Below are 22,799 nucleotides of genomic sequence, written 5' to 3'. Positions count from 1 at the left end.
AAGTAAGTTCTAACCTTGTAAAAAATTTGGTCATCTAGTTCATTTAACAAATATGTAGACTAACAATATGAAACTATAACGGTAACACTCTCCTTGACCGAAACTACATAGTATTTCTCTTGGATTTCCAGTTTTTCAGTGCCAAGAACCTCACCATTTAGAGTCACCGTAGAAATAGCGTAATCTGAATCGTACGGAATTCCAATCTTTCCCTTTGTCTCCTTAGGGCTCTTTACAGCCAATTCCAGAGATTTTAAATGCCTTTCAAACTTATATCCCGCACTGATGAAACCCTTGGTCTTGGAAGTGAATCCTGTTTGAGCCCATTCAATTGCATTCTCCGAGAAAATGCCTGCCGGGAAGAGATTCCACTGAGAGTGGTCGTGTTCAAAGCTCAATCCAACAATGTGGTTAGTCAGCAGCACCGTGGGACCAGTAGCCCAAGGATGAGCATGAGAAATGTAAGCTGGATCATAAAGAGTGAATGGATACTTACAACTTCCATCTTGGAAGTATCCTTCAATCAAAGAAGATTGAACAGCATAAGGGGAATTCCAGATATAACCCCACATAGTTCGGAACAGTTCTAATGCTCTCTCTGGATGACCAGCCAAAGAGTGGCAAAATAATTCGCAACTGGAGATGAATGGGGAGATCATACCTGGAGACTCCACAGCAGGAGCTCCAAACTTAGTCCATCTTTTGGCAAGATTTTCAGAGATGCTCTCTTTTCTTTCTTCACTAGTGACATCGAACCAGACAGCAAAACAGTTTGCATCTTGAGAAAGAACAGAAGATAGTTCGTTGTCTTTGAACATCCCATGCTGCTCGTCCCAAAGAACTTCGTTGATGCGTAACTTTAACTCTTTAGCCTGAGAAGCATACTCAGAAGCCGCTTTCTCATCCCCAAATCGAGTTGCCAGTTCTACAGCACCGTTCAAGGTATGGTAGTAAATCATGTTACAGCTAGCTGCATGATTCTGTAACACATCTCTCCCCCAGTCAAGTACATTAGTGACTTTGATTAGGCCCAGTTCAGAAACTTTATTGCGCGAATATTCCAGACCCTTCTTGTAGCTCTGCCAGTGATGCAATGCAGTGGTATCGTCTCCCGTAAGCTTGAAGGAGTCATAAACATTAACCAAGGACCAAAGGTGATATGTGTCTGAACCATACATATCAATTGGTTTGCAAGCATATGGAAACTCTCCAGATTCCTTCTGATGAGTCAGAAGCCAGTCAGTAGCCGCTTGTCCCCCAACACCATCGAAGCATACTGCTTCGGTTAATAGGGAAACAGAACGATCTCCTGACCATACACTTCTGTCTCTACGTGCGCCATCTGTTAGAATTTCCGAAGCATCCTTCAGGCCAGCTAGTGCATCGTTGAACCAACCAGTTCTGGGCATTATAACTGAATGCCTACGTCCTGAATCAACGGGAATAGTGGCTAGTTGAATGGTGTATGCTCCCGCGTACCAGAGAGAATTGGCAAATTGGTCACTTGAATGGAAGTAACCAGAGTATCGGGACAAGTCCTCTCCTAGGGACGGCATGCATGTCATATAAGTACTAATACTTTTAATGGAAATAGATCTTGATTCTTCATGGGTCCAGAGGGTTAGGTATCTGAATGCACCTCTTTGGGAAACCCATGGCATCTGATAAGTACCTTTGCAAAGTACCTTGAGAGTGAGATCTTCCATTAGGAAATCCATAGACCTGTCTGAAGTAGTCTTGTCAATAAACTGTTTAGATTCAGAGAAAGACAGTTCAATGTGTTTATCATTATCATTGTCATTGTCGAATTCGATTTGAACCAATCCGCAAGTATTGAATCCAAAGTCCAGAGTAACTGCAGTATCTGAGCCATGTAGCACTGCAATTTTGGTTGTATCCTGCACCAACAGATTCTCCACATTTTCAGTGTTCCCTTCAATGCGGTGGATCTTCTGAGCATTCACTCGTCGAGAGGACGGTGAGAACTTGTTCTTGTTCCATTCACCCTCATTAGGGGTGGCTTCTAACACACTTTTTGCAAAAGACATTTTTACAGAAGTTGAACGAAACTGCAAAAAGGAGCTAGTTAAAAGCAGAGCTCTAACTGAAAAGTGCGGAGCATCTCAACTTATTTTCCGCCTTCGGTATTTTGATAAGATATGGAGAAAGCGATCTCGCGTTCAACGGGGAAACGCTTGTACGGATAGCAGAGGTTATGAATGATGTTTTTCAACATTTTTCTCGATGAACGGTAGACGTGGGGTGTTCACTGCTTATTACCCCAAGAAATAAAATTATTGAAGTCTGCAGGTTTGGAATATATAAATAATGCAATATTCGTTGTGATATTTCCCCAGAAACTATGAGCTCTATTACTTCCAAACAAACTGCCGAGGAAAAAGAGCTACAATCAGTCGCCAAGACAGTCACTGCTTATGAATTCTCTGAACTCGAGAAACTGGCTAGAGCTCAGCAAGAAGTTGAACATGGCCTCAGCAAATGGGAAGCCATTAAAACCTATCCTAAAGCTTTCTTTTGGATCTGTGCTGGTATATTCATTGCTATTCTAGTGGGGTACGAAAGTCAAGCTGGAGGTATTGTGCTATCCATCCCTCGATTCAGAGAGGACTTTGGTAATGCCTATCAAGGAGGATACGTCTTGCCTGCTGACTGGCAATCAGCTATCACAGGAGGTGCTACAGGTGCCCTAGTTGTTGGTTCTTTTTTTGGTTCTTTCACAACTGATAAATGGGGCCGTAAATGGGTCATTATGTTTGCTTTATTGCTTAGTATCCCTTCGGTCATTTTAGAGTTTGTTGCGACGACTATCGAGGTATTTTTTGCTGGAAAATTTATCAATGCCTTCTGTTTGGGAATTTTGTTGACTGTTGTCACTGCGTATATTGCTGAGATTTCGCCCCTGGCATTGAGAGGTGTTGCTATTGCTTCGATAAACCTGGCTCTATGTGTTGGACCTTTCTTGTGCTACATCATTACCTACAAGACTCAAAATAAGGTAGGCCGTATGGCTTACCGTTCTATGATGATTCCTCAGTTTATAATTGCTGGTATCTCCATAGTATGGTGCTTGTTCCTCCCCGAGTCTCCTTACTATCTTTTGACCAAGGACAAAACTGAAAAAACTTTAAAGTCTTTGAACAAAATTTACAAGGGCTCAGATCTTGTAGAGGCTCAATATGCTTTGATGAAAGTTACCATTCAGGAAGCTCAACTAGCCAACGGAGAAGGTTCGTCTCTACAGGAGCTTTTCTACAAGAGAAACTTCAAGAGAACGCTTGCAGGTGTGTGCTCATTCCTTATCCAGCCCCTTTCCGGTGTGGCTTTTATTTCTGGTTACTCAACATACTATTATCAGTTGGCTGGTTTCACTGACGATAGATCATTTCAACTTTCATGCGGTGCTCAAGGTCTTTCCATTTTCGGAACCATAACATCGTGGTTCACTCTTGATTTCTTTGGAAGAAGATCTTTGATGATTATTGGAACAACATGTATGGCTGTTCTCAATTTGCTGGTTGCTTGTCTTGGGCTTAATATCAATAATATCCCCGCTGTTACGGCATCTTGCGCATTCATGGCCATGTACAACTTTTTCTATAATGCCAGTATTGGTCCAGGGGCTTATGTTGTATCTGGTGAAGTACCAACTAACAATTTAAGATCAAAGACCATTGCCACAGGTAGTTTCCTGAATAATGGTATTCAGTGTATGTGGAGTTTTGTCTTGCCATATATGTTCAATCCTGATCAAGCTAACATGGGATCCAAAGTCCTGTTCATCTTTGGAGGATTGTCTGCATTGTACCTGCTTGTTTTCTTTTTCTATCTACCTGAGACGGCTGGTAGATCATTTGAAGAGATTGATGAAATGTTCAATGACAAAATCCCCATCAGAAAATTTAAGGGTCACAAGTGTCGAGTCCAAATTGAAGCTGCGCAGGTATTTAACGAAGTTAAGGGTGAGATCAATCATATTGAGCGTGTTTAATATATACTATTATATGTTTCTAGCGTTTACCTGTTTTTAATGAAATAATGGTAGGTTCTAAGCAAAATGTGAGGTTCATATAATCTTGCTTATGTCTTCAGTGGTATAAAATATAGTCCTTCATCAGATCTTCTTATGGCGAGCTTGCTCAACTTGACTAAGGGCATTTGATTCTGTGTTCCAGTTCAGAACTCCCTTGAAAAACAGGCGATCATGCGTATAACTCTTATCAGGTCACGCTGTGAGATATTTGAAATTACTTCTGGTTTGCAATTTTCTGACAGTAATTTTGACAATGCTGTGGGGAACATGGAACTTGCGGAATTGCGTTAGTCAATTTCCGACAACCCTGCCCTGAAACCTTTGTCATCAGGATTTCGACCCTATGCGCACCCCACATTCCCAGTCCAAAGTTCTCCTTGGGTTATCGGGACTCTATTATCGGGGTTATTGTTGAATATCGGGACTAGTCTTGAGGCAGGTAAATATTATTCAAACCACCCTATGATATGTAGATGTTTTCTGGTTTTTCGTCGGTTTTACGGATCTTCGTGAAACATTTTCCTTCGTTGAAAAATTGAAAGTTGACAAGTAAGTAGCCAACGGTCGATAGCAATGAAAGTGGTGTCATTTGACCCTTGTATGCGTTAGGTCCGCAAAGAATACTTCTAGCATGACTCAATTTCCGATATGCGCTGGCTATGCCCAGAATTCGTATTAAAGTCGACTTGTAAGAAGACGCCTCACTTTTTGTTGAAAGTCGTGGTGAGAGGAAACGCATGAATGAACACAATTTGGGGTGTTTATGGTACGGCATTTCTTTTGGTCCACTAATCTGTGGAAGTTTCATTTTAATGAAAAATGTCATTTGAATGATATTCAAAAGCAGGGCATTTTTGATCATTCCATACGGTAAATAGCCGGAAGATAGGGTCACATATCGAACAAAGCATAAGCTAGTCAACTTTACACAGGAAGTAGATGAAGTTCACAAAAAACCAATCTAAACCGTAATAGTGGCATAGGCCAAACCACATATTTTCTTTTCCTTTGCACTTTATCAAAAATGAATCCATAACCAAAACTAAATGAAACAAAGGTGGCAAAGAAAGCTGCTGTTGATTTTGTTAAGTCGTTAGCGCTGCTCAAATTGACAGAGCTCTTGTGTTGTTTCAACAGAATTTTACAACATGAGCAACACGTTCTAAGCCCTGACAATATATTTACTTGTATCTGCCTTCTCTTCACATTAAACAAAACACAACAAGCAAGTTCAATCAACTCGTAACATTGCTTAACGTTCTTGAAACCCTTGAATCCAGAAGGTGAAGATCTATTACGGCAAAGTGGTTATCAAACCCATCGTTGAATTTCTCCCGAAACACGCTTTGAAGGTAGTTTGATGAAGATAATTTGCTTGTGCTTATTACAAGGCGGATAGTCCTGATATTCTCGATTGGAAACCTTATAATAACTGGGCCTGCTCATATTTCTGCGCTTTAAGGGTACATGTTTCATGGTAAAGGGATGAATTCAGCCAAGAACTATTGCTCAAAGGAGCACGAGATTCTTGAGGCACTCATCTAAACTTTAGATCTGATCGGATATGGTTAGCTTGAAGTTTGGTAAGAAATCTATTTTGGTGATACAATTATGAACCATTTATGAAAACTTATCGAACGAAGCTCCCTCACGTTGAAGAGCGAGCAATGGAGAAGCTGCATGAACTATTCTCATACTTTTACAGCGAAAATTGTACCAGATTGTGGGTATACTTGGAGTGACCCTATCAGTTCTAAATATAGCACCAATTGGAACACCAGTTTCTCCGTGCAATATTAGCAGAGGATTAACAAATTTAGTTTGAATAGTGGAGGAATTCTCAAATCTTTAAGGTTCGTGTCAAGGGCAGTTGGTCTCCATTCCTACCTCATACTAAGCGTTTCCTTGGCTCGCATAGAAGCAAGCGTTATTCATATGAGCTAGAAGTACTTAATAACTCAAAGTATGAACATGGGGAATATGCCTTCTCTAGTGCAATCATGTCAGTTCATTTCGTTATAGCAGCGATTGTGTTTACAATCCTATACGGTATCTTTGCTATCGTCAGCATAAGCATCCTGTGGAAGAAAAGGACAATTAGGACCTTCTATACAGGACTATTTTTATTTGGTCTGCTTCGGGCCGCAGCGCAGGGATGTTTGATAGGCTTCTCAGCACAAGAATTCATCCCCCGACAATGGCTCATCGCCTATATTGTGTTGAAAACGGAAGCGTACTATTTACTGATCCTTATCAGTCTCTTTTTGGTGTGTGCTTCTTATTTGGAAGCCAATGGGGGATCTTGGTCGAAACGTGCCTCTTTCGATTCGTCAAAATCATTACTGGGTTTCAAAAGATTCAATCTCAACACAGTCGTTCTATTATATTGCTTAGCAGTTGTTGCCAATGTATTGGTGGTAGTGGGAGGTACCCTGTTGGCCAGCGTGAATACTAACGAGTACGGAAACAATCTTGCCAGAATCAATAGCAGCAAAGGCCTTCGAGCAACGGGTCAAGCATTGTTTCTAATGTCAACATTAGCTGTGTTGACTTTGGCTGCCTGCGCTATAGTCCTGGATAACATTAGATCTTATTTGCTAGCATCTGTTTTCTTAGCTACTCCATTCCTGCTGGTGAGAGGTGTGTATGGTTTATTATCTCCTTTCATTCAAGGGGCAAACTATGCTTCCATGGCGAATTACGCATCAACGGGAATGTCAACTAGTTTTATCGTCACTGAGTATGTACTGGCCACAACCATGGAGTTTATTTCTGGGTGTATTTTCCTGTCCACTTATTATGTGGTACATTTCCACAAACGACAAGCAAATAATGCGATCACTGAGGATGAGAATTATGATAAACCTTTTATATGAGAATTTATTCAATATATTCGTCAATCTGATATGCCTGATCCAGAGGCCAAATTTAAAGACTTTTCGATCCCTCTAAAAGTTGACCATGCCTTGATTATTTTTTGCCCCTCTGTCACTCAAATATTGAACGCAGTACAAACGGTTCACCATGATAGGTCAATCAAACTAGCCTTCTCCAGATGTATTGAAGAGGACTCCAAAACACTCTTTTCAGCACAATCAGTTAAATCTCTGGCAATAATTGTAATTGAAGAAGTTGCTCCGACTTTACGATAAGGAGACTGCATACAGTTACAGTGGATCTTGAGCTAGCAAGATAATCCAAGATCGAATATGCTGGTCTCAAATTAAGCTCCATCACATGTTAGAGGTAGTGCATCACACAAAACGGCATTGTATGTTAAGCTATCAGTTAACCATTAGCTAGTTGAAACGGAGCATCTTGCCAAGTTACTATTGTAGCCAATCATGGGATGCTCGGAAGAGTCGCTTTGATAGCTTAGCAACCAGATTTTTACGTTTACACAGGAATTGAAATAGGCACCTGCCCCTGAGTCAATTCTACAGCTTGATTGATACTTAATCAGTACTAGTTCTTCCTCAAAAAATGGGTTCGGAGTTGAAGAACAACAATGGTTGAGGCCTGTAAAGTTTGTCAATCACAAACCTAATTGTTCCAAGTTAGAATATAAACAGGGCATAAGATCAGTCGATTCCTCGCATCAAAGCAACATGTTGGTGCAAGTACTGACGTATCGGATTTATCAGTATCAGATATTCCCGTGGCAGGACCCTCTAGCAAACGGAAAAACCCAAAATCAAAATTGTATGAGTCTGAGTTTTTGCAAAATTTCAATAGCTCTACTGATCTGAAAGCAAGTAAGTGGGTATTGAAAATTATTGGTTCTTGAAGACTGGAGCAGCTTTAGTTGAATTTTTTTCTTTTCACTTGACGAGTTGGATACAATCTAAATTTAACTTTTAAATGTGGGCTCACAAAAGCTAGAGTATAACATCATAATGACGAGGTTGCCTCAAAACTTTGCAGATAAACTAACGTTTTGGGTTAAATTGCTTTTCTATCAAGGAAATAGGACTTATCGTTGACTGGCCCTGTACACTCCTACACGGCCTTTGAATCACATGTTTTTTTTTTTTTTATCCGTTTCGTACATGTAACCTTAACTTGCCGATTTTGACATACCACCTGCAGCACGAGATGAGCATCGATAACTAAACTGAAAAAATAGACTTTACTTTCTGTCCAAATACAGTGTTTATGAATAAATGCTTATTCATTTAACTATTGTTGTTATTTCCTAGTACACTATATCGTGTTCCTCGCTTTTTTTTCCCTTCTTCAACGGAGTATTTGCAGTTAACTGGATACTAGAATTCCTTTGAGCAAGCTATGAGCCATTTTTGGAAACAATAATAGAAAGTAACGCATTGGGGTAACCTGCTTTTGAACATTGATTAAGTTACCGACCACTTGCTTTTATTTTTGGATTTAGCAAACATTCCGTCGAATCATATGTCCGGATCAAGACATGCACAATGAAAACGTATGCATAATAACTGATGTGTATGCCGTCGAATGCTTGCAAAAACAAAGTTCCTTCGTTAAAGTTCAACAACTGTCAAATACTACGTCAATATGCATGCAAACCTGCGTATAACTCAATTAATTATTATTCTAGGCGTACTACTGGATTGCATCGCACCGAGATCTATTGGGTTCGATTGATCCGACCATTTTGCTAGCTATATCTCCCCACGAGCAAATAACACTAGTAGTGAAACACAGGAAGAATACTTTTAGCCAATGGGATGGTTTTAAAAAGTACTGTATATAAGTAAGGGCGAAGTGCTATCCAGTGCATCGAATATCAAAATAATGGGAGTCTGGAGAAATTGGGTTGGCTATCCCGGTCAAAGAAATAAAGTTTCACACAAGGTCAAGACAATAAAGCCCCTAGATTTCAATTCTTTAGATGAAAAAAACCCTGATCTATATGTCGAGGCACACGATGAAGTTGGGTTCAATGGCTGTAGGAAAACAGGCTTTGATAGAGTCCTTGATTACTTGGTCTGGGCTATGGGTTCAAAAGCTGCATTTTTCCTCATGTGGATAATTCTTATCATATGGATTATTGTTGGAATTGTCTTTCATGCTCCATTCAACTGGCAAGTCATTATGCAAGATGGTCAATCTATTCAGACATACATCTGGGATACCTTTCTGATGAGACAACAATTGGTACATTCATTTCATCAAAACTTAGTCTGGGCTGAATTCGAATCTCGTACTGCTACTTTTCGCAGGCTTCTTCGCACTGTTGACATTGAGAAATCATCGTCATTTGTTGAGGAAACCAAATCCGAGTGTTCCTCTAATGAGATATCTGTTGAACTTCCTACTGAAGATTGGTTTGATAGGATGTCATCTTGGCTAACTGAGTTTGTTGGTTCCCTCACAGCTGTTGTCATCTATTGGTCTGGTATCATAATCTGGATCGGTTGTGGAGCAATTCCTTCAAATGCTCAAAATGATCCTCCGTTTACAGGCGTCACAACAGGTTCCAATCCCCAGAAAAAGCCATTTAGTGACACTTGGCAACTGTATATCAACACTGCTGTTGCTGTTCATTTGCTCATTACGTCAGTGTTCTTACAAAACGCCCGAGAAAGGCATGATCAGTTCGTGAGACACATGCTTGATCATATACTTCATCTCGACTACGCCATTGAATCAAAACTTCGCAGTCTGAGCGACGATCTTGAACCAAACGAAGAGCAAGTGCTTGTACCCGAGAAGAGAAATAAAGTTCTACATGCTATAGATTGGTATTCTGACATTATCGGTACCGGTATCGGTGGAGTCATTGCTATCATAGTCATTGTAATTTGGATAATCATTGGAGGTCCAATGGGTTGGAGTGACAATTGGTGGCTTATTATTGGAACTTACACCGGTCTAGTTGGGTTTATTGACGGGTTCGTTCTTCGAAACGTCTATAACCGAATCGTTATTAGAGATCAATCAATCTATGAAAAATGTAGAGAGAAGGAGAGAACCTTTTTTGAGGAAGTCGGTCTACCATGGCCAGAAAGTGCACCTGAACCAAATAAAACAATTTCCTATCGAATTTCTGCATTCATAAACGTTAAGTGCTCAACTACGAGTGCTGTAGGTGTGTCGATCCTTATTATTGTGGGTTTAATAGCATGTGCTTGTGGACTTCGATGGAACACAACAGCTCAATTGATCTGTAATAGTCCGACCATGATTATCGAAGGATTCTTTCTTATAATTCTTCTTCAGGCTCATAAATGGGCTGATGTCAAAACACGGACTGAAACTTCAGCTCTTTGCATGCGACGTTCTACTCTAAATACATTCGTTCAAAGTTTGTAGAGTGACTAGAGCGTGAAGGTTTTGATGGAAGGAAGCGCCAGGGCGAACATATTGCTTAAGGCTTCTGGAATTCTTTCTTAGGTTGTATGTACGTATATGGTAACAAGGATACTTGTTGACTATAATCTTGAGAACCGTAAACACATAGATGTCACTGGCTGCGTCACTGGGTAGATTGAGGATTAAACATTTCAATGTTGTCGGTTACGGGCAAAGAATAGTATGAGCTAACTTCAGACGAGTAAAAGACAGTGTACAAGTTTTTGGTACCTGTTTCTAGTCATATCTCTAACCCAGCTCATATTGTCAGATGACAGATCATGCTCTGAAGCAGATGACAAAACTGCCATTTGAAGGTCATCAAATGAAAGTCAAACTATTAGTCAATTCTGCCTAATAAGACACACGATTGTCCAATTAAATTCAGAAATCGGCGTAAGCTTTTGGGGAAAAAATAGTAAACTTGTCAGGCTATACTCAAAATAAAACTTGATGCTGATGCGAAACCGTAGAACTTTGAGTTCAGGTTTCAGTTATATTTACTAACCTATTCATGCTGACAATCTTTCATCAGGATAAATGATTATATTTGGAAGATAATTGTACCTGGGATTCCATGATACTCAACACATAGTCCCCGGGAATTGGTCCAAATTGAGCATCAATCTGCCTTGGCATACCACATTGAGCTTAATATTCGGAATCCACATTATCATTACACACTGTAACCGTGACTGGCACTTAAGGAATGTGCATGGCTTGGCAACTTCTACACAGGAGTCCGAGCCACTTCACGAAGTTCAAACCGTCGGATGTGGTACTGTGGCTCAAAAGGATTAGCGTAAACGGTGTTGGGGTGGTAATTTTTCATCATTATTTCAAGTAGAAGAGCTAAAACGAAGAGCCATAGCCAGAAATAATGGGGGTTATTATCTTTAGATCCACAGTCTGGGTGCATATTTCAATTCAATTGCCGGGCCGATCACCGACGTAGGTGTACTTATATGTCGCATTATTAGTTCAAAGACATTCATTCATTGCAATTCGTTTCGGTGTCCATGTCTTTTGAAGAGAAGCGACCTGTCCATCTAGAGACTCAGAGCACTTCAAGTTCCGATGATCAGAATCTCAACTATTACGACATTGATTTTCAAGATGGAGATGTCTATGAGACTAAAGAATACAATGCTGCTCTGAAGAAAGCTGATCTCAGGATGCTGATTATTTATTCGATCGCTTACTTGTTCACACAAATCAACAAGAGCAACGTTGGGAATGCCGCTATCATGAACGTGGAAGAAGGTGACGGTATTAGAAAAGCTTTAGGAAATTTGACATCTCAACAGTGGGCCTGGGTATTATCCATTTTTTTTTACCCCTACCTTTTTTTTGAGCCCGTTACTACAATGTTGTTGAAAAAGTTCTCACCACGAGTATGGCAGTCAAGATTAATGTTAACTTGGGGTACAATTAGTATGCTACAGGCAGTTGCGAAGGACTATCAAGGTATTTTGGCTATACGTTTTTTCCTAGGTCTGGCTGAAGCAGGTTTTTACACTGGGATCATTTATCATTTTTCATTCTGGTATAGACCTCGACAGCTGCCCACCCGCATTGCCATTTTCTACGGATCTGGTCAACTTTCCTCCGCTTTTTCAGGAATTGTTGCGTATGGTATTAGTTTCATGAATGGGAAACAGGGTCTCTATGGTTGGCAGTGGCTGTTCATTTTTGAAGGCATCCCGACCGTCGCCTGTGGTATCTACAGTGCTTTCTACTTGCCTAATTATCCGGAAGACTCGAAGTTCCTCAGTGAACGAGAAAAACTACTGATCATCTCCAGATTGCCTAAGTCTGCACCAAAGAGAAAGGACGGATTTTTTGTTCTTTCGGAAATTAAAGAATTGCTGAAAGACTCAACATTCTACTCGTATACTGGTATTTGGTTGTTTTTTGGTATTGGGTCTTGGGGATTAAGCACAGTGATTCCAACTGTGCTTTTCGAACTTGGATTTTCATCTACTGCTGAAACACAGTTAATGACTATGCCCGGAAGCATTATTGGTTTCTTCTTACTGAATCTATTTGGGTGGCTAATTCAAAAGCGTCTAATGAATGGTTACCAAGTTGGATTTGGCATGGCCGTCACTCTGACAGTTGGGTATATTATTCTGGCGGCTATCGATAACCCATATGCAAAATACGTTTTTCTGGTCATATGCACTGCTGTCACTAACTCCATTTTTGCTATTCTCTGGGCTGACAGAGTTCGTGTCGCTCGTGGGACGAGCTCTACAGGGCTTGCAGTAGGATGGACCAATGCCATTTGCCAGCTGATGGGTATTGTTTCTCCTCAGTTTTACCAGCCAAAATTTGGACCTACTTACAGAACTAGTTTTATTATTTCCGCAGCGCTATGCTTCTGCGGAACTGTCAGTGTGGCAGCAACATGGCTATTAGTTTACCGACGGGGTATTTTACACACTGAAGGTGCTTACCTGGAAGATGAAGATATCGTTAAAAGAGATGAGTTTGGATTGACACAAGCTCGCATTGATGAGGTCATCAGAGCCAGAGAAGATCCGCCTCTGCTGACCCAAGTATTAATTCAACTAGGTTTGAAGTCAACCGGCAGGGCAGGTCATTCAACTTAGGTGTATTTTATTTGCGAGCTATATACTTGGTATAATTTTATTTTGAAGTTGTTTAAAGGAAATTACAGTTTTTGTCCGATAAAAGTGAATTGAAGTCCTTGAAGAGACAAGAGCCGCCTACCGCGTAAATGAAATGCTTGTACGTCTGAATGCGGTCCAAACGGCTAGCCGACCACGCAGGCGCTCACCAAAATTGCGTCTTACTTGATCCCAACATTTGGCATTGTATGATGTAATTTACCGGTTGATTTTCGCCGGTTAAGATTTTGTGGTGGCTCATATGTTATGCATCAATAATCGGCATCGGGATTTGCAAATCTTAGCGATAAGTTGTTGCCACAATCATAGAGGTTCACTCTCTCCATATAAACATCTAACATTGCACACAGAAAATGCATGCCTATCTCAAAACGAAACGTAGTACAACCTTGGAGTAGACCTAAACCAACTAAAGAGGTATTGGACTACTCAGAACTGGTTACAATTGACTTTAGCAAGTTTGATAAACCCAACGGCAAATTCGAACTAGCGAAGGACTTGGCAGAAGCGCTCCAGTACGATGGATTCTGGGTTGTAGTTAACTTTGGTATCCCTCAAGACTTAATTGATCGTCAATTTGCCTTGGGGAAACATTTTTTCAACAACTATTCATTAGAAGAGAAGAGTGCCAAAGCATGCGATTTTGAGAATGGAGATTACTTCGGCTACAAAAAGGTAGGCGCGAAAACGGTTTTTGGAACTGCAGTCAGAGAGAATGTGGAGACTTTCAATATGCCTAAATTCACCAAAGATGAAACGTACAAAGAACTTTTGAAACAACCGTTCTACGATGACTTTTACGATGAGGTATCGTCATTTTCGAGGATAACCCATGATTTACTAGTCAAGCGATTGTACCAGTTATTTGCTATCATACTTGAATTAGATGAGAGCTATTTTGCAAACAAGCATGATTATGATCTCCCAAGTGACACACACTTGAGATACATGCAGTACCATCCCAGATCGTTGGAAGATGATGAAAGAGTGGAACGTATTTGGTCTAGAGCACACACAGATTTCGGCAGTTTGACCTTGCTTTTCAACCAGGAGGTTAATGGGCTTCAGCTGAAACTGTCTGACAATTCCTGGAAATACGTCAAGCCCGTATACGGAGGCGTCATTTGTAATATCGGAGACACCCTTAACTTTTGGAGTGGTGGTTATTTCAAGTCTACAATTCACCGTGTCGTTAGGCCCCCAGAGGACCAGTTGGATGAGCCACGTGTGGGGCTGTTTTATTTCGACAGACCAGGAAAGACGGCAGATATTGAAGTTGCTCCGTCTCCTCTTCTAAAGAGGTTGGGCTTGTACAATAAAGTAGAGCCAGTCAATGGCCATCATTATGTTCGACAAAGAGTGAAAAACTACCATGAGTCTAGTGACTATGGCAAAAGAGCAGGTGAAGTATTCCAGGTTGGCCAATTCAAAATTCAGGATGGATTTGATTAGACCGGTAATTTTCATGGCCTTTAATCTTAGTGAGTTCATGTGCACATAGAACAAAACCGAGTCCTGAATGTAAGATTATTAAACGTGAGATGATCGTTGCTTAAACGATTCGGCTTGGCTAAACAAAGAAGAATTTAAACTGGTTTCAATTTGCTGTTCTTCGTCCTTCGTTACCTTGTTGAGTTTTAGTATCTAGGGCATATATGAGTGACCGGAAGTTTTTGCAATACATATTTTCCTGTTAGTCAATGTTGCGATTGACTCGTTATATGGTTAGTTTGTAGTGCATTATTGTTAGTACAGTATTTTGTATGCAAGCATGCAGTTGAAAAGATCTTCATTTACGTAAGACTCAAGATTGGTTAAGAATCACTGAGAAATGCTTTTGCTGCAGCACAGCTTCTCTAGCATATACTCAACAGTAATCGGCAACTGATTCTGCAGAACCAAAAATGTGTCACCTGCACTGCATTAATCATGAAAAACCAAGAAGTAGAGACAATGAAAATAGAACCATTAATGCTTGAAAAAGAGATCAGAATCATGACGGCCACTTAGATTTTTTGAGTGTTTAGTTTTTCAATAAACCCTGGCACCATGTGTAACAAGTCAAAGAAGTAGACATCGATTTAAACCCAATTTTCTAACCTATCCTGGTATTTTTTTCTACTTAAAGAGATTGTCAATTTATGTCTAAAAATTACCACCATTTATCAGGACCAAAGGTCTCGCCTTCAGGCAATGTATAAAAAGGTGTACCTTTGACATCCAAAGTATCCTTCCATACAGTGTTTCCCCACCATTCAAGCGTCCCTCCAGGGAATTGCACACACAAGAATATTAGAACAACAGCCAAAGCAACTCCCGTCTCAACAGCTGCTCCCATCACAAAATTGTATTTGCCATGCCATCTCGGCCATTTGTTTTTTATGGTGGTAAGTATGGCGCTAGCCACAAAATAGACACTGTAATTATACGGCGTGGAAGGTGGAATATTTCCAGGTCCTGTAAAGAACACAGGAGCATTTATTTTGCCGAACCACCTGTGGGGCCATTTCTTGTGAAGGGCATATGTGAAAAATGGTGCAAAGGCTCCGATAAGGAAAAAGTACATGATTGCGTTGTATCTTTGACCTGGTGAAAACAAGTATTTTGGAAGCGACCAGATGATGGACGCATTGAAAATAGTTCGGCCATTTGCACAGATGAATCCGTCTGGTTGGGAGGTGAGACAGATATCCTTAATGTTATGTCTCATCCATTCTTGAATGCCAACATTGACCAGACCTGCAATCAAAGTGGACCAAATCTGCATAAAGAACAATAGTCTCGGTGCAATCTTCAAATACCTTCCCAATTTCAAATCTCTCGACAGTTCAAGACCTTGCCTCATGACAATAAAGCCGTAAACTTTGAACAAAACGTTAGCCAAAGGCCTATACGGCAACATATACCCACAGACGAGTTCAGTGATGATGTTTAAACCCACATGCTGATTAGTGATACCCTCCAATAGACCTTGTGGAACAAAATTGAGCACGCTAATTAGGATGGCAATGACAAGGCCCCATGCTGGAAATCCGGTATCCCAATTGCAGACAGTGACGAACGACAGTGCCAAAGTGATTACAAATAAAACCAAGTACCACCAGTCTGGAGCTTCTGTGTATTGGTTCATCAATCTTTTGTGAATGTCTTCACCTCCATGTCTTGCATCTTTAAGCTTGCCATATATCTCTTTCCCATGATACAAATATGTATGAATAAAGATTCCGATAACAGCAGCAAAGTTCAAAGCGTAACTTAACAGATACGAAAATGGTATAAACAAAGGGGAATATTCTCTGTATTTTTGTCTATCAATGATAAAATCGGGTTGTAAAATTCTGGTAACGTTGTACTTTTGCTGCTTGTTGTCAAAAGTAGATGTTGAAATAACGGGCAAGTATTTAGAATCCCAGGTGTTGGTGAAGTACAAGATAGGCAGTAAAAAGATGAAGAAAATGAAGACTGAGGCATAAGTGTTAGCAACTACCCAAAACGGAGTGGCAAACACAGAGCCAGTCATGGCTTGCGAGATTTGAGTGTAGTCAAAAGTTATAGCAATGGCACCAATACCACCGCTAACCCCAAAAATAAAGTTGACAACAAAATTGTTCCTGGTTTCAGGGCTCCATAAAACAAAGTTGAAATATGAGAGCCCGGTCCATAAAAATCCCGGAAACCAGTACCACACAAAGGAAATGGCAAAGACAGCTAAAAAAAAGTAGTATCTTGATATCTTCCAACCATTGATGACAGCGTTCTCAAGTTTTGAGGAGTGTAATGTTTCAAACATGGAAACACTGATCAAAGTTTGAGGCCAAATCATAGCTGGAGAATCGACCAGGAATCTTCTTGACACCCCTGCTAGACCGTATCCTAGACACTGGGTTGTCCAGACCAAAAGAATTTGATATCCTGCACCGAAATCCCGATCAAAAAAATTTGTTTGAGCAATCAAAATATTCATGGCATATGCAGTTGATGAAGTCAAAGCGACACAAATTGTTAGGATTCCATGCTCTTTGATAGTGTAGGGACCGGGGTTCAAGTTGAACCATGAGTTTTTAAATCTAATATCTGGTAAAACTCTTGCCAAAAATTTTCCAGCTGGATAAGCAACAACCTGAGCGACAAGAAAATTAATTGTTAAACTAGGATAACGCAATGAAAAGAACTGGTTAACTCCTGCAAATACAACAACGAAGATGGTGGTAAGCGTCCAGGTCCGCCAGTGGTTGATTTGAATTGTCGGGTCATCTGTATTCGGGACAACTTCTCGCACTTCAGGATATGGTGAGTTATTCATCAAGGAGATATCACCTTCAATGAATGAAAAATCATCTTCATCAACCTCTATTGTTTTCTCCGCAACGTTTGTTTTGACTCCTGATTTAAACTGAGGCTCCGCAGAGCTGTAGTTCTCAGAATCATAAACAAAGATGGTTGATTTGAGTTGCTCCTCGTCTGTTTGACGCGCATCTAAATCATCGCTGGTTGTACTGGTAATTGAATTTGCTACCTGCTGACTCAGTCTAGACATTTATCAATTTTCTTTTTCAGTAAATTCTAATGCGAAAGCGGATATCACTTAGTTATAACTTCAGAAATGGGTTGACTTTTGACGTAGTACATTAATAATACATCTTTTCTAATATTGTGGCTTTAAGGCTGCATTGCCGCACGACTGCAATTAAGAGATCGCTGCATGACATTTGCAAATATGGCGATTGTTTAAGCTCGGACAGACAAGGACCAGTCATCATCATGTCTGATTCGTACATACAAAGCAGTTTGCCAACCATTAGCACTTCTCTCGAATAAATTAGGACTGTTTCAATGTAGGTTTTCGTTGTGATTAGATTGACATATTTGCCAAGCAATAGGAATACAATAAAACAACCTTATCTTGCTCGCTGCATGACAGATTACTCCAATGAAAAAAAAAAAGAAAAGTGCATAATAGAAGCTGAAAACATCAATCAAGAATAGTGAGGATGACAGCTGGATGAATTTTTCAACAACCGCTCCTGTGGCCTACTCTCACGATCATGATTGGAGCTATTGCTTCAACGTCTAGTTTAAATTCTTTTGAAACAAAGAACTTTTTCTCGTTAAAACAATATCAATAAGGTTAGGAACTCGTAATAGTGACAAAAAATGGAGCCTTTTGTCCCCGCAATGATGAGCAGTACAAAATCACGATTGCTAGTGGTATCTTCGACATTGAATCCCACCGTGCGTCACCTAAATTGCAGTTCCTTATTCGTGAATTTCAAGGATGTATTGTTCGCTGCAGAAAAGAGTTAACGGTGAAACTGTGGTCACAGTAGAAACATTTCTAAAACAGAGTTTTCTGTTCGTGGTATCATTGGCACTCTAAACATAAGGCGACACATGTAGCTTATTGCTTCCGTGACCCCATCAAAGTAGCCCTGGTGCGCGACAATCTAAAACTTGTTTCATAGTAGATGTTCTATGCGTGCGTATATGCATCTAAGAGCCACATTAATATTCCGCCAATTGTGATGTAAAATAGATGCCAAAAAAGTCACTGTGACGAACTTCTATACCATTTGCTTAAGTCTACTTGCAGGTATTCATGAAAGAAATGGTAGTGCATTGATAATGTACGCATTTCCAATCGAATTAGGAATTCCTCTTTTCTCAGAGTTAAAACAAAGTTTCTTTGAAAAAGGACGCATCATAATAAGCTACATATAACATTAAAGATTGCCTGCCTACGCTGTTCTTAAACTTCACTACCAGTACAGAAGTTTTGGTCGGCCATCAACAGTGGAGGATGAAGGAAAATGGAGTGTGTTTGATCCAGAACAACATCGATATCAACAATTTGACTTTGCTTTTCAATCAGAAAATCAATAAACTTTTCCAATCCAAAAATCAGACAAGTTTGACTAAGCAGATATGTAATCCGATCGGTGCTATATCGTATATTGTCCAAGTGCTCCTCATTTTGCCCAAATATGTGCTACAGAGTGACGGTCAAATAGCCGAAATCGATAATGGCAAAACAGAAACGTGTAGCCCTTGCAGCTTCTCTACATTCTGACGTCAAACCACTAGATGCTGTTGCTGCGGCCACTTTATACGACTATGGCGGACGAGCAGAAGCACCCAACCATCACCCAACCGAATTCCAATACCGATTGTAGGAGACAAGTCTTCTCATAAGTCGTAAGTACTCCTTTGAATTAAATTTCACTTTCTTACGAATCTTACGTTGTTTAACCTTGCCGAACTCCAACCCCCAGTGTTTGCTCTGGTTAGTAGTTTAGAATCTCTTTTTACCTTCATATTCAATTCTTTCAAGCAGAACTTAAGAAATTACGCCTTGTTCATCATATTTCCAAATTTTTGTCGTATAACCAATCCTGAAACTCCCTCCAAAGCATCCATTAAATTGAAGTTCATTTAGTTGCCACGACTATGACAACAACATAAATTTTTGAAAGAAAGGTTGATGCGAAAGTGCTGCGTCGCATTACTGAGAACGTAAATCAAAGCTAATTTTCATTCGCGCGTCCTATTTCCATGGCAAGTTGATTTTAACTCCTAATTACGCCTCTGATGAGAAATGTTGATGTTCTTGATGATTTGGCTGTTGCTGAATGAATTTGTTTGGGTGCAGGAAGAGCAAATGTAGAAAATTCAAATTGGCTTCAAAAAAGGAATAGCAAGAGTATTCCCCATACCCTCGCGTTATAGATAAGAATAGTTGCATTACATTCAATCCGCCAAACGCCAGCAACGCTTGCTTTTCACTATTATTATTTTGAAGGGAGCTACGCTAGGGCCTTAAAGTTTGAGACTAATTCTTCTTTCTTTCACCGAAGACTACTGCATCTTTCTCTTTACGCCAATGGCACAGGTTCCACTTTTCACATCTTTGAAGTATATTCAATCTGATACATGTGACCATTGGGAATAACTACTAGTTCAGTGCCAATTTCTCCGGTATTGAACTGACTTATTTAAAACAGGTGAATGTAACTAGCAGAAACTTGTTCCATCTTGTGGTTTGATCATTCATCGAGAGTTCAAATGAAGATCAGTTGGGAAATTATGCCTTACAGTACCATCTCTGATGAACTTGCTTGTGATGGACTTTGATCGGACGAAATCCATCCCTGTTTTGTAAGACAACCTTAGATTAAGGGGGTCAACGTCTACTTTTAATTATGAAATCTCATCTGTCTGGTCAGGAAACCGGTTAAGAACTCGAACATCACAGTGAGTGGTAACTGGTCGTGCACATGACGTGAAAGTTCTCTGCTTTGATGTGATTATATTTTGCCGCCATGAGATAATATTTACCCCGTAACTCTTTGATGCATCGGAGTCCGAATTTTAATGCTGAGTTTGTTCTGACGTCTTGAGCCATGTAAGCAGTAAGAGATTTTCGACAACTTAGTTTCTTACAATATTTGAGATATACGTACCAGTGTTTCCAACATAGTTTGTGGTCAGTTGTGCAGTTGCTTGCTAACCTGTAAGTACCTCCCTGTAACATGTGTCTGGTGCATTCTTATGTGTATACACTGTGCCGAGCACTGAACTAATACAAAATGTACTTGTAAGAGGTACCAGTCAAGTTCACTTAAATTGAGACTCCTAGGAGGCTGGTGTCTCAGTAGACTTCGCTATGCTTTATGCCATGTTGCGTACGTATAAAGAGTTTTATTTACTCGGTGACCCTGAATAGTAGTACTTTCCTGACTTTTTAAGAAAACTTGAACATCGGAAGATGGAACCAAAAGAGCTATTTGTTACTTTTCTCTGCCTGGAGAATTTGGATCTTTGTACCAATAACTATGCTTGAATGTAGTTACTATTTGTTGGTGCCATTAGTTGCTGGATTCGTCTAGTCGTACCATGTAATAGCTTTGGATAGCCCGACGCAAAGCAGGTCCAAGTTTAGACCATTCCAGAATCTTGACACTCTTATCAAATAGTCGAGGTTTTCTCACATCATAAGTGTTAATACGATGCTCCAGCTCCGTAAGATAAGCATCGTTGCCTGTTGGCACGGAACGGCGCTTCATAGAGTTCTTCGAGGAAAAGACTAGGTGTTTGGACCAGAACTGCACCAAGTTAGATCGTATACGGCCTCTCTCTTTTCTCCTTTGCACGGGGTCTGAGGTTGAATAGCTTCCAATCAGTAGTTCTATTATCTTGATGACTTCGACACTGGTAATATAGTACCTGCATCCAATTGAATTCCCAGCCGTTTTAGGGTTATGGCCATTCGGTTCTCTGTTGAAGCCTGACGTTAGGGGTTCTGTTAAGGCATGTTGTGTTCGTGCTTCATCTGACGTACATTCACTGACAAATCGCTCCTCGTTAGGTTCATTTTCGTTGGTGGGACATTTTAGACACGAGACTTCCAAAACCTTGACGTCAGGATCGAATGCAGGCTTAGTCTTTGGGTACTCTATGGCCGATCCAACTATGGAAAAGGAAGCGACAATTTCATCAGACTGGTATCTTCTTTCAATACGGATTATTCTTCTAGAGTCTTTGAGTTCCGCCTTGTTCCACTGGGGCAAACACATATCCTCACTTGTGCTGTTTTCCAGTCTTAAACGGGCAGTAACGTACCGCGTCCCAGGAATCAATGGCGTCTTGGGAGGTCTACTGCTATTTCCTCCAAAGCTACGCCCACGAACCAACGGTAGGCGTGAATGGTCAAGGAATATTGATGTTGAAAAACTGAGATCCTCGATTCTGTTTTGCTGTCTAAGTTCAAGCATTCGTCTTTTAGAGTTGACGGCTGCCTCCAGTAACGTCGTGGATGCTTCCACGGTGGATACCAGGTCGTGAGTCCCTGAAGAGAGTGCTGTGGATGGAGGTGCTATTTCTGCAGAGTTTGAACGGTAACAGTATGAATCTTGAATTGAGTGCTCAAACGATATGTCGACTGTTGAGTCTACACGAAATGAACTTGTAGGCAAGGCGGAGTCAGTGGCAAATAAAGAATTGCTAACATCCACAAATGACTGAACCGAGCTTGTTTGTGGGATCTTGGTGTATATGAACACAGGAGACCCTGAATTAAAAATATTCTTGGTAAGTTTATTTGGCAGCAGATACAGCTCTTGCTGTTCGGCCAATTCAGCTTTGAGTTCCTGGCAGCAACCGAAGGGATTCCTGTGTTGCTGCAGTTCATGGTCTGGTTCTTGTATTTTCTCAGTACCAGCAATTTTTGGATACGATAACATGGAGCAGAGCATTGTATCATTAATCGGAGATTCAAAAAAGGCTGTTTCCAGGAGATTTCCAGAGAGTTCTTCTTTTATATAGTAGTCATAGTTGAAAGTGTTGCTACTGCTATTGTTGGCACTGCTATGATCTTCGTCACCAGCAAACACCGGCGATGTACCGGTAGACGGTGTTTCTCGTGTTGCTAAAGACAACCGCATTTCGAGTGATACAAGCTTGAGATTGTCGATATGTGAAAATGGACGTCGGAAAACAAGCTGACTGGTGTTTAAACTGAACAGTTCTTTCGGTTCACTATTGAAAGCCAACAAGGATGCGGATACAAATCTAAAAAATGAAAACCACTAAAACAGAGTTTCAACCCAAAAGTAAATAAGATGAGAACATTGTGCATAGAGTGACTTCAGCCTTGCTGCAAGGTGGATCTTATTCCGATTGGGAATTATGCAGCATGCGCGACTTTGTTTCTTTTTTTCTCACAGCAAAGTACTTGCATGCTAAACCATCTTGAGCCATCACTACAC

At 40.4% G+C, this 22,799-nt stretch overlaps 9 protein-coding genes across 9 annotated transcripts; 5 read left to right on the top strand and 4 right to left on the bottom strand.

Annotated features, from left to right (window-relative positions):
• Positions 1-59: 59 nt before the first annotated feature.
• PAS_chr4_0012 (Hypothetical protein) lies at positions 60-2,048 on the bottom strand (the record flags this gene model as incomplete). Its single annotated transcript, XM_002493375.1, has 1 exon — positions 60-2,048. One exon carries the CDS (start codon positions 2,046-2,048, stop codon positions 60-62), a length of 1,989 nt encoding a protein of 662 aa, XP_002493420.1.
• A 314-nt stretch (positions 2,049-2,362) lies between these two features.
• PAS_chr4_0011 (Maltose permease, high-affinity maltose transporter (alpha-glucoside transporter)) lies at positions 2,363-4,009 on the top strand (the record flags this gene model as incomplete). The annotated part of the gene is made up of 1 exon (XM_002493374.1): positions 2,363-4,009. The coding sequence occupies one exon, from the start codon at positions 2,363-2,365 to the stop codon at positions 4,007-4,009; it is 1,647 nt and encodes a 548-aa protein (XP_002493419.1).
• A 502-nt stretch (positions 4,010-4,511) lies between these two features.
• Positions 4,512-4,913, bottom strand: PAS_chr4_0010 (Hypothetical protein; the record flags this gene model as incomplete). Its single annotated transcript, XM_002493373.1, has 1 exon — positions 4,512-4,913. One exon carries the CDS (start codon positions 4,911-4,913, stop codon positions 4,512-4,514), a length of 402 nt encoding a protein of 133 aa, XP_002493418.1.
• Positions 4,914-6,051: 1,138 nt separating this feature from the next.
• PAS_chr4_0009 (Hypothetical protein) lies at positions 6,052-6,927 on the top strand (the record flags this gene model as incomplete). The annotated part of the gene is made up of 1 exon (XM_002493372.1): positions 6,052-6,927. One exon carries the CDS (start codon positions 6,052-6,054, stop codon positions 6,925-6,927), a length of 876 nt encoding a protein of 291 aa, XP_002493417.1.
• Positions 6,928-8,824: 1,897 nt separating this feature from the next.
• PAS_chr4_0008 (Low-affinity Fe(II) transporter of the plasma membrane) lies at positions 8,825-10,345 on the top strand (the record flags this gene model as incomplete). The annotated part of the gene is made up of 1 exon (XM_002493371.1): positions 8,825-10,345. The coding sequence occupies one exon, from the start codon at positions 8,825-8,827 to the stop codon at positions 10,343-10,345; it is 1,521 nt and encodes a 506-aa protein (XP_002493416.1).
• Positions 10,346-11,403: 1,058 nt separating this feature from the next.
• PAS_chr4_0911 (uncharacterized protein) lies at positions 11,404-12,999 on the top strand (the record flags this gene model as incomplete). The annotated part of the gene is made up of 1 exon (XM_002493370.1): positions 11,404-12,999. One exon carries the CDS (start codon positions 11,404-11,406, stop codon positions 12,997-12,999), a length of 1,596 nt encoding a protein of 531 aa, XP_002493415.1.
• A 396-nt stretch (positions 13,000-13,395) lies between these two features.
• On the top strand, positions 13,396-14,490 carry PAS_chr4_0006 (High affinity nicotinic acid plasma membrane permease; the record flags this gene model as incomplete). Its single annotated transcript, XM_002493369.1, has 1 exon — positions 13,396-14,490. The coding sequence occupies one exon, from the start codon at positions 13,396-13,398 to the stop codon at positions 14,488-14,490; it is 1,095 nt and encodes a 364-aa protein (XP_002493414.1).
• A 700-nt stretch (positions 14,491-15,190) lies between these two features.
• PAS_chr4_0005 (Proton-coupled oligopeptide transporter of the plasma membrane) lies at positions 15,191-17,575 on the bottom strand (the record flags this gene model as incomplete). The annotated part of the gene is made up of 1 exon (XM_002493368.1): positions 15,191-17,575. The coding sequence occupies one exon, from the start codon at positions 17,573-17,575 to the stop codon at positions 15,191-15,193; it is 2,385 nt and encodes a 794-aa protein (XP_002493413.1).
• A 3,325-nt stretch (positions 17,576-20,900) lies between these two features.
• On the bottom strand, positions 20,901-22,475 carry PAS_chr4_0003 (Hypothetical protein; the record flags this gene model as incomplete). Its single annotated transcript, XM_002493367.1, has 1 exon — positions 20,901-22,475. The coding sequence occupies one exon, from the start codon at positions 22,473-22,475 to the stop codon at positions 20,901-20,903; it is 1,575 nt and encodes a 524-aa protein (XP_002493412.1).
• Between the last annotated feature and the right edge of the window lie 324 nt (positions 22,476-22,799).

This window comes from Komagataella phaffii, chromosome 4 (assembly GCF_000027005.1).
Source record: "Komagataella phaffii GS115 chromosome 4, complete sequence".
Classification (NCBI taxonomy): Eukaryota; Fungi; Ascomycota; class Pichiomycetes; order Pichiales; family Pichiaceae; genus Komagataella; species Komagataella phaffii.
This window is presented reverse-complemented; position numbering and strand designations above follow the sequence as displayed.